Source organism: Chenopodium quinoa, unplaced genomic scaffold (genome assembly GCF_001683475.1).
Source record: "Chenopodium quinoa cultivar QQ74 unplaced genomic scaffold, ASM168347v1, whole genome shotgun sequence".
Classification (NCBI taxonomy): domain Eukaryota; kingdom Viridiplantae; phylum Streptophyta; class Magnoliopsida; order Caryophyllales; family Amaranthaceae; genus Chenopodium; species Chenopodium quinoa.
Window position 1 is genome coordinate 280856 of NW_018744124.1, and position 10685 is coordinate 291540.

The 10685-nt window shown below is 34.2% G+C and overlaps 1 protein-coding gene across 1 annotated transcript; it reads right to left on the reverse strand.

Annotated features, from left to right (window-relative positions):
- Positions 1–2439: 2439 nt before the first annotated feature.
- LOC110692642 (F-box/LRR-repeat protein 4-like) lies at positions 2440–6000 on the reverse strand. The gene is made up of 4 exons (XM_021869674.1): positions 3773–6000; positions 3303–3458; positions 2991–3222; positions 2440–2899 (listed from the first exon to the last, which is right to left on the reverse strand). Exons 1-4 carry the CDS (start codon positions 3937–3939, stop codon positions 2756–2758), a joined length of 699 nt encoding a protein of 232 aa, XP_021725366.1. The 5' UTR covers positions 3940–6000; the 3' UTR covers positions 2440–2755.
- Positions 6001–10685: the final 4685 nt, after the last annotated feature.

Below are 10685 nucleotides of genomic sequence, written 5' to 3' on the forward strand. Positions count from 1 at the left end.
TATAGCTTGATACCACTTAATCTATTATATGACTTAACTTTTCCTGCTATTTGAATTTTTGGTGGACCTATTGGTTGGTGTTGTGTTCATTGCTACTGATAGACCATCAAAATTGATGCATAAACATCAAAATTCTGAAGAATACAGATGAAAGCATAAACATCAAGATTGAGAAACTGGCTCCCACCATTTATCATAAATTATAATAACAAATAGTGTTTCTATGCAAAACCAATAATTACAAACTACAGGAGTATTATTCACATTTAATTTCCTGCCAAATTTCAAAGTTGTGCTCTTAATACTCCTTACATTGGGGAAAATAATTCCTTGTATATATTTTCCAACTGATCATTGGTGCTAAAACTCAACTCACCATACCATAAGATTGATGTCATCTAATTTATACACTTATATAATGTGATATTCAATCTGCAATCACCTAGATAATTTTAATTCAAAGCAGGTAATCTCTCTAATTGTACAACCATATAGATTGAAATAAAATACCTATGAACTGTAACACCTTCATATATAAATTGATTAGCCGATACTGTTCCCTGCTGAACACACTACATAGATACCGGTCTGTTTTTGTGCCTTTTAGTGAAACAAGCCACTAAAATATGCTGTACCTATGTAAATATGCAATTATTTTAAAATCGAGACTTTATGATTTGCTTTTGTTATTCCTTTGATTACCAATATGCTGCAAAAGGCTTCAGAATCAAGTTTTGTCCTTTTTTTTTAGGTGTTGCTGCAATAGGCTATTTGCTCTTGCTTAAGGATCTAAGTTTATGCCGTGCCTTCATTGTGCCTACTGCCTAATTGATGGGTAATTGGTTTGGTTTTGCTATTTACTGCTTGGTTTGAAGACCTTTTACTTCCTTATTCCAAGTTTATACTGTTAGGTTTGCTTTTCCTTACTTTGTGTGATACCCTCTCCCTTCACCTCCCATATATTATTCGAGCTCTTGTATAGTTTTTATTGAGGTTTGTTCCATATCACCCTTTGTTTTTAAAGAACTTGCTGCATGAAACTACGGTTCGTGCTGGCATAATTAGTGCTTAGCCCGATTCTAAACATAATCCAATCTTTTATTAGCGTGCGCCTTAGTAGCACTTTTCGTTTTCCCTACCTGCTCTTTAGGCTATTATCCTTGCTATTGATTATTGACTCATAGAGACAGATGCTTGCCAGTTGCCAGGAAAATCTGCCAACACGAGGTCTCGCTGTAGTGAGCGAATGTGGAGTGTCCAGTCAATGTCTCAATCCAGTAGCTTATGCTGAGGTTTTGCTTTCAAAATTTGATTTACATTCAACTACCTTATTTTCTCATACATTTAGCCTAAACAATCAGCAAAATGCCTAATCCAAAAGGCACAAAAACAACTTATTCTGCAGGAAACGCAAAAGCCTTTTTTTATTTTTTCCTGATCAAAGTTGGTCACAACAGGGCTGTCACAAAGCAATGTTCTTCAAAGGGCTTTAAAAGCTACTGAAGTAGAGCCTGATAATGCATAATGCTCCCAGAAACCAGAGAAGAGCAAAGCCCCTGCTCCTTTGCCTGCTGCTATTTCACCTGAAGAAAACGATACTGCAGAATGTTCCCAGAAACCTCTAGACGCTGAACAACCAGCTCTTGGTGTTGCAGAATGTTCCCAAAAGCCCTGGACACTGAAGAATCATCTCCTTCGCCTGCTGGCCTTTCTGTTGATGAGTGAAGGAACAACTCCTGTAAGCTCTGCTAAGCCAATGCCACCATGCTTAGCTTGCATCTACATTCTACAATACTATGTAATGTTAACATATCGCTTTTTCCTGTGGCATAATTAGACTTATTTTTGTTAGTATTCAGGTTAGCATAGATAGTGCCTCTAGAACATCGGGGCTTGTTACATGAATATGGGCAATGGTCCGTGTTGCTAGCAAACACACCTACCATCTTTTGTGATGTGCCCTAGCTGCATTGTAAGGAATATGTTATTTGCTTGTGTAATTAGATGGTTAAATATGCTACTTATGCTTCTAAACAATTTTCAATTAGGCAATTTTAACTTGGTGCACGGTTTAACAACTAGTTAAGCTTAAATACCTAAACCTCTATGATATCATAGGTTGGACTATAAATTGTCAATTGTAACTTTTTATACAAACACCATAAAGGGATAGGGTGAATATGTAAAGTGAGACAATTTGAGCCATTGGTTTGAACGAAGAGATTAATCTCTACTCCGTACCACGTTTTTAGTTATAATAAACCATGTCTTGTCTCTATGCACATTGCACATGTACTTTTAAAACCTTTGTTTTTTTGTACCAATTTGCTTTATCCACACGACCACACTATTTGCTTTAACAAATTTATATTAAAAAAATGTGTTAATATTACTAATGCCGGCAAAAAATTCATATTCGCAGTTAAAAGTTTTTTTTTTTTTTTCACAACAAATTGTTTTAACAAATTCTACATGTATACATATACACATAGATTGATAGTAGTTGTACAGATAAATTCAGCAGTAATTACTCTAATTAGCGATCGAAATCTATATTAGAACATTGTAAATGTCTAAACCAGAGTGTTATTAAAACAAAAAGAATTGCATGCTGTAATGCTCCAAAGCATTAATCAAGTAAGAAATACTTGCCAAAAATCTACCTAACAAGAAGGCTAAAAGTCAAAGCCATTTTCTACTCAGTATCATAACTATCACATATCACTACTAGAAAGTAAGCCTTTCTCCATCATCCTTAATTGTCCTCGCTCAGAGTAGTGGCCAAGTTACTCGGTGAAAACCTTAGAGCAGATGGTGTATGAGTTAAAATGTTGGTTCCTCCATTGTGAATGATCTTAAGGCAAGAATTTGAGTGTCCGTTTCTGAACTTGTGGGTAACCTGAGCAACATTCAACAATACTACTAGTTAGTAACTTAGTTTAAATGTGTGTGTAACAAATGCATCAAAATCAATATTCAACACTATTCACCTTATGACAATTCATAATATGAATCTCCTCAAGCAACATACATCTGTCAGCAATATTCCCAAGCTCATTGTCAGTAAGTCCAAGACAAAACGAAACATCCAGAATTCTTAAATTCTGACACTTTAAGGCAATGGCATTAGCTGTATGATAGCTAATTGTAGTTGTGTGTCTAAGATTAAGATATATTAGCGATGCTCCTGAGGCGTCCATGAATGCTGCGATTGCTACATCACTGTTTTCAAGCAACAACACAAGACTGTCAAATGTCAACACATAAATTCCAACGCCAAAACTATATATTCGCAACCTAACCTGACACTTTGTTGATCACTGAAGTCCAACTTGCGCAGATTTAGTCTAGAAATATATGATAAACTCCTCATAGTAAAAGGCGTCATCGATACATGAAGCTCCGATAGATGAGCACAGAATTCAACTATCTTCTTGACACCAATATATGTAATATGACTGGACAGTTTAACATTGTAAAGTTAGATGAATGCTCAATCTTCTGATTAGTTTGGCAGCAAAGGCCTCATATATATATTTACAAATATTCTACGGTTCCTAAATCTATAAAAATTGTATCTTGTGGAAATCCTAGAGATAAAAGATAATTAGGAAATATTATATCCTATTTTACATAATATATTTTAACATGAATATATTCCATAAATACTATCTTGATAAATGTCAATAAACATACATACAAAAGTTAATATACATACTACGATCGATCTATAAAAATTAAAAATAATTACTAAAGATAAAACAGATTTCACCTGCAGTCATTAAGAATTAGTCGACTCAAACTCCTTCCATTGGCAGCCAAGAAAGATTCCAGAATTGTATCCGAAAGGTCATGTAAATAGGAAATCGAAAGGAAATCTAAACTCAAAATTTTTTTTTGAAGAAGCCAGAACTTGAATATCCTCAAATTTACAACCATCAAGATACAACTTGCGCAAATTTTTGCCCAATACAGAGCAAATGTGATTCATACTCAAAGCACTTATGTAGCACCCCCCAACATTTAACGATGTTATGTTTTTGAAATTAGTGATTATGTTCTGCAATCCCATATCAGATAAACTAGCCTTTCTGATTGAGAGTGTTGTAAGATTCTCAGATGAAATATTGCAGAGACTTCGTACTACGTTATCAGTAAAAGATGACCCACAACCGTCTAGCTTCAAGACCTTGAAAAAAAAAAAAATCAATTTAAAACCAGAATAGAAAAACCAAAAAAACAATGAAAATGTAAACCTTTCTCACCTCTAAATATGTTGTTCTAATTGACTGAAGTCCATCAATTAGTTCTTCTTCGGTAAACCCAGAACAATCTTTCAACCATATTTCTTTCGAATCCGCAACATTACAGAGAAGTTTAAAAATTCTTGGATTCATCTTCTTCAAATAGTAAAATTCTTCAGAGATTAATCGACGCGTCAAATCGGGAACTTCGTCAAAACTTTCGATTGCTTGATCTGCAAAGTTTGTCAGATTTTTCAAACACAATTGAGATAGAGAAGAAGGTTGTCGTACGCACGGTTTATCCCAATTCGAAATTGGGTTCCAGTCCAATGCCTTTTTGATCCTAAGTTCCGCCATTAATGGTATAAAGAAACCATTGTAGTGTTGCTCCAGATCATATTGAATTTCTTCCATGAATTTTTTTTTTTTTCTTTCTGAAGGAGATATCAATTTAAAAATTAGAACAAAATTTAAACTGAAATGAGCAACTGGATATTGTTATATCCAGCTGTTGTAATATAATTTGTATTTTATTTACCGTTAGAACTTAGAAGGGAAAAAATGGGGGCAAAGAGGAGGAAAATTGGAAGAGGAGAGGCGGTTTCAGACCTTTGAGTTAACTTTTTATTTTTTTATTTTTTTTTAATATTTTAACAAATGCTAAACTTTGATTTTTAATGGGGAAAAAATTGTTATTTTAGTAAATGTTTTTACTTTGAATATATTTTTTTTCAATATATAAAAAAACATATGTGTCATGGAAAATATTTCCTTCATTTATTTTAATTGCATCATTGGTGATTTCATGTTTGCCGATTCATTACTTTAATGATTAATATATAAGGAAATATGAGAAAGGGCGGAAAGAAAACTTAAACAACATGGAGGGAATGCATGTAGGGGGAAAGAGAGAGAAAAAGAGAAAGACAACGGAAGAATAGACATATATTATAAAGGGGAGGGGGGAGACTTAAGAAAATCTTATTAAAGAGGGTAATAAGTAGTGGAAGGTAATTGGCTTGGGAAAACAATGAGGGAAGAAGAGATAGGAAGAACTTTAAGACAAATGATAAATGGATATATGGGGTGTTAACATAAATTGACTTTATAATGTAATGTTAGCAATACCATGAAAGCTAATAAACACGGCGATAAAAAAAATTAAAAAAAAAAAAAAAAAAAAAAAACAAACTTTAGTACTATTATATTTTAAAAGTAAAATAGAAGAAAATTTGAACCTTTATAAGAGAACATTATTAGAGTGTAGTTTATTTTATGGAAATCCAAAGTCATGGATTAGGAGTTAGCGAGAAAATTAGGGTAAGGGAGAGAGAAGGAATGAATGAAGGAGGATGATACTAGTCAAAGCGGGGTTTCTTTGTAATTCTTTAATTTGGAGGAGTATGCGTTTACTTTTTTATAGTTTTTTTTAGCCAAACTTGTCAAGAAATTTGTGTGATTATAGCTAGAAAAAATGAGTGTTAAAATGATTTCAATCGTGTGAAAAAAAAAAAATGTTGATCCTTTTAGCCTGATTATCCAATTATGTTGTTTGGCGCTTGATGGAAGATTTCAACTATAACCCAATTATATTTGTTATACCACTATTTAAAAACAACAATTGTTATACATGATGTGTCTATTTTATATAGTATTTTACCCCCATTCCTTGGTTATAATTAGTTGTGTTTTTGGCTCTTTAGAGCCACTTTTATTACTAATTGGTGTTTTCTAGTGTTTTCGTAGATTTAGTTGACTTTTGCAGGGATTTGCACTTTTTTAGCATTTTCCCGAGATATTATGGAGCAATTACGAGCATTGGAGAAGCACGACCAGTTTTTATAGCCCAGGGCCGGTTAGAGCCATCGAACCGGTGATTAAGGGCTCGGTATATGTGATACCGGGGCATTTGGACCGAGTATTCAAGACCCGAAGAGGAAACCCAGATTGGCCCGAAGAATTAGAGCCCAATCGAAGTCCAAATAGTGGCCCAAGAGAGCCGCCCGGCCAAAGAGGCTGGCGCCCGGAGGCGCACCCGGTCGGGCGAGGGAAGCAAGGGTGGCGCCCGAACTCGCGCCCGACCGGGCGCGAGAAATGTATGATGGAGAAAAGGCGCCCGATCGGGCGCATGTTATTGTTAGGAGACGATTAGCGTCGTTTAAGTTTATTTTAGTTTAGGATTCTTACGGAGTATAAATACTTCTCCGTAAAACGAGTTTAGGACTTTCTTTTACTCTTTCTTAATTATTTCTTAGATTTCTCTCTACTTAGCTTTTAGATTAGTTTCTCTCTCATATACTTTGTTCTTAACTCTATTCTTAATTCCATATTTATTTGGTAACGATTTCTCTTCTCTTGATATTAGTTATTTATTTTATTCTTTTGATCATGTCTTGTTTTATTACTTTGATTAGTTTAGATTTAATTATGTGTGAGTAGTTTTATTTCTAGGGTATGTGGGGATCCATAAATAATATGAAAAGGTAATTTATTGTTGTTAATTGTCAATGCTAGATTAATTTTCTATTGATTGATTTAATGCTCTGTGACTAGATTTGCAGATATCTTTCATGCATGAGTTTAACAATATTGATTCGAGATTCGACAGATGAGAATTGATGTTTAGGTCTAGTTTTAATAGGCAGGTTAATTTATATATGGTTAAGTCGAGATTCGAGAGATGAGATTTAATACTGGTAAATTAACTGTGTGATTGTAATACGTAGCGAAAGACCTTTATAATCTGATTAATGTATGCATTGATGATTCATTATTATGTTTTTACCCTGGAATATTATTTATTGGTGAACCTATGCCCTAGGCCTTTAATTCATTGTTTCTCCTCCTACTTTTATTCTTTCCCACTTTTACACTTAGTAGTTTAGTTCCCTTCGATTATAATTGTAATACCCCGTGTTTTTAAACTCGTTTTATAAAATATTAATTATGTTTTGACTTGAATACGTCATAATTTATTAATAATACATATTATTATGTTTTAAAGTGACAAAAATTAAAAGAATTTCATTTAGTTTTATTTACGAAAACCATTTGGTTAAAATTATGTTTTATAAAAGATTTTGATATGCAAGCCGGGAATTTAGTAGCCGAAAATAAGATTTTTTCTACCTTGAGTATTTCTTTGCCAAAGGACCTAAGTCCATTTCTTACTCCTAAAGCATGACCAAAGTCACAAACTTCTCTTACAAACTTGAATACTTGTCCCCCAAGTTGTTGACATCATACATGATGTCAATAACATGACCTCATAAACTTCCTTGACCCCCAAGTTGTTGACATCATACATGATGTCAATAGGACTCTCAAACTCTATAAATAGGACCCAAAGTTCAGCCATTTTAAGCCAAAAGTCTCTTGCCCTTAAAGTTCCATCCTTCTTTCTTCTCTCTTCCTCCCATTTTCGTACTTCTTCATCCCGTATATGTTCCAGGCCATTTTTCAGCCACTTCTGTTCATTTTTAGCCTTTTTATGCCATACAAAGTTGTTCTTCTCGAAAAATACTTGAGGTTAGGCTCAAGAATCACCCAATTCGGAGTTATATACTATGAGATATGGCCTCTGCAAGATCTGACTCCTCCTTTTCAACGTGAACTTTCCCGTGAGCTTTGCTAGTTTATATTATTTTGCAGTTAGTCTTTCATAACTAATATCTATTTTCAATTTATGATTTTTGTAAGGTTTCATATTTGCTTCTTATTTAAAATACTACATATAATGTTTATTTAGGAGATAGTTCGTGGTTGTAAATCTAGGTGGAATAGTTGTAAAGATCAAGGTACGTACTCGTGGCTAGATCTTTAAATACGTGATTTTATACAAATGTGTTTTGTGTTGAATGATGAAATATGTTTGAATGTTGAACAAGGATTTATGAATGTTTATGAAATGAATATTGTGAAATGTTTTACTGTTTGATATTTGGAAATAATTTCAATGTTCTCAAAGTTGTTTATACTCATACTTGAATTCAAATTCATTTTAAAGAGCAAATGTTGTTAAAATCCCATACATGGGAATTGGAAGGTTGATTTATCAAAGATATATATTGGATTTTATGACTCCCACTATGTGGAGATAAAATTGAAGACTATGGACTATGTATGACCTAGTCTTTCCCCTTGATAGCACTATGTAAGGAGTTACTAGCTTGGGGGTGTGCACACTTAGGTGGAAAAATGGTTTACGAAAATATTGATCTTCCATTTCTATTGGAATCTATTTTGGGAAAGTCGTTGGTTTTAAAATGTTGATAATTTTTGGAATGTTTCTAAACGTTTCTTAATGTGAAGTTTCTATTTATGGAAGGTTTGAATAAATGCTATTTATAAATGCTAATCTTACGAAAGCATGTGTAATTAAATAACTTGATTTTACGTATCTAGCATTGGTATGTACTTAGCGTTTTGCTAATACGTATTTCTCTTTTGTTTTGGCTTGGCCCTACTTATCATTATGATAAGTAGATAGGTGATGATGACTCGACGTGATCTAAATATGGCATTGGGGATGAAGGGCGATAATCATGTAGTCTAGGTCTCATGGTTGACGTTTTGTATGAAAAATTCTCATATGGTTCAATTTTGAAATCTACTATTACTATTATTATCAATATAAAGGTTAAGTATGTATTTTCTCCGCTGCAAGTCTCTGTTTTTGAAAATCCTTACGTAATCACGTGGCGGTAATACTCCCAAGTTACTCCCTAAAGTTGCATTATTATTATTACTAGAGAGTAATTTGGGGGTGTTACAATAATATTTTGGTTACTTATTAATTTAGATTACTTTTATTTGTTAGGAATAGAAAGACTTGTTTCTCTGTGGATTCAACCCTACTTCCCTATCTACATTAGTTATAGGATTTAGGAATTACTTTTGATTAGGGGATACGACTTTACCATGTCAAAATTTGGCGCCGTTGCCGGGGAAACGGTTTTATTTTTATTTCTGATTATTTTTGTAGTCTAGGTTATTTCTTTTTGTCTCAGAGAACGTTAGTTCTTTGAGGCAAGTCTCATATTTGGTTTTAGTTTTTTTTTTGTTTATGCCCAGGTGTTCCAGATCAGGGTACATCCCATTCGATCCTGAGATTGAACGATCCTTCCATAGACAGAACAATTTTTACAAGCAAATTATGGCGGATTCTGGTGATAATAATAATCACCGGGACCCTCCAACTGGTTCTAGCGATTCAGAGGTATCATCATATCTAGAATCAGAGATGACAGCTCCAAAGAAGCTTAGTGATAACTCACAACCAAAGCTTACAGATTTTCCACACCTTACTCCCACTCCAGCTCTTGATGGGGTACAATTTGAGATTAAACCCCAATTTATAACGATGATAGAGAGGAAGCAATTTAGTGGAGCTAAGGGTGAAGACCTGAATCTTCATATTGCAGACTATTGTCAGTATTGTAATACCATCAGGCAAGCTGGGGTCACACAAGACCAATTCAGGGAGATTCTCTTTCCTTTTTCTTTAACTGGAAAATCCAAATTATGGTTTAATGGATTAAATAGAACTGCACTTGGTATAACTGACTGAGAAACTCTTGTTTTGAATTTTTATAACAAATATTATCCTGCAGAGAGAACAGTTGTACTATTGAGTGCAATTCAGAACTTTGCCCAAGAAGCCAATGAAACTTTATATGAGGCTTGGGAGAGGTTCAAGGACCTACAAAGAGAATGCCCCCACCATAATTTAGCACAATGGCAGTTAATCCAAGCATTTTACAATGGCATCGGAAATTCATCTAGAATAATATTAGATTCTGTAGCTAGTGGGAGATTTATGAATCTTAATGTTGATGATGCAGGTCAGGTTATTGAAGATATGGCGATACACAATTCCCAATATGGAATCCTAGAGGCTTTGCCAACAAGGGGAAGCATAGTGTTGACTCTGTATCCTTTTTGCACGCTCAATTAACCTCTATCTGCCAGAAATTAGATAATCTTAGCATTGCTAATATAGCTAATGTTTCTGCAATTAATAATAATGCTAATGAGGCTTTTTGTGAAAATTGTGGAATTTTAGGTCATTAGGAACAAGATTGCATGAGTTTTGTGGAGCAAGTTAATGTCTTTCAAGCTTATAGGCAGAATAACCCATACTCCAACACCTACAATCCTGGGTACCGGAACCATCCGTACCTTTCCTACCGGAGTACTAATGTTCAAAATCCACCACCACGAGAATCACAGGCGCCACAACAACAACAGCAGAAATATTACCACCCCAATGCTGGCCAGAAGAACCAACCACAACAACCCTCCTCATCTTCCGACCCTGCTTTGATAGAAATTAGAGCGATGCTGGTTAATATGCAGAAGCACATGGAGAGTAGAGATGCCCAAATTGATTCAATTCTAGCACACAATAAAATTGTAGACAATCTAATTGCGTAACTTTCC

What these genes read in the sequence shown, in the direction of transcription:
- LOC110692642 (XM_021869674.1), bottom strand. Translation starts at nt 3,939, where the DNA reads ATGGTTGTAAATTTGAGGATATTCAAGTTCTGGCTTCTTCAAAAAAAA. An exon ending in CTAATTCTTAATGACTGCAG is followed by an intron (nt 3,459 to 3,772) that starts GTGAAATCTGTT and finishes TAAACTGTCCAG; the next exon opens with TCATATTACATATATTGGTG. An exon ending in AGTGATCAACAAAGTGTCAG is followed by an intron (nt 3,223 to 3,302) that starts GTTAGGTTGCGA and finishes GCTTGAAAACAG; the next exon opens with TGATGTAGCAATCGCAGCAT.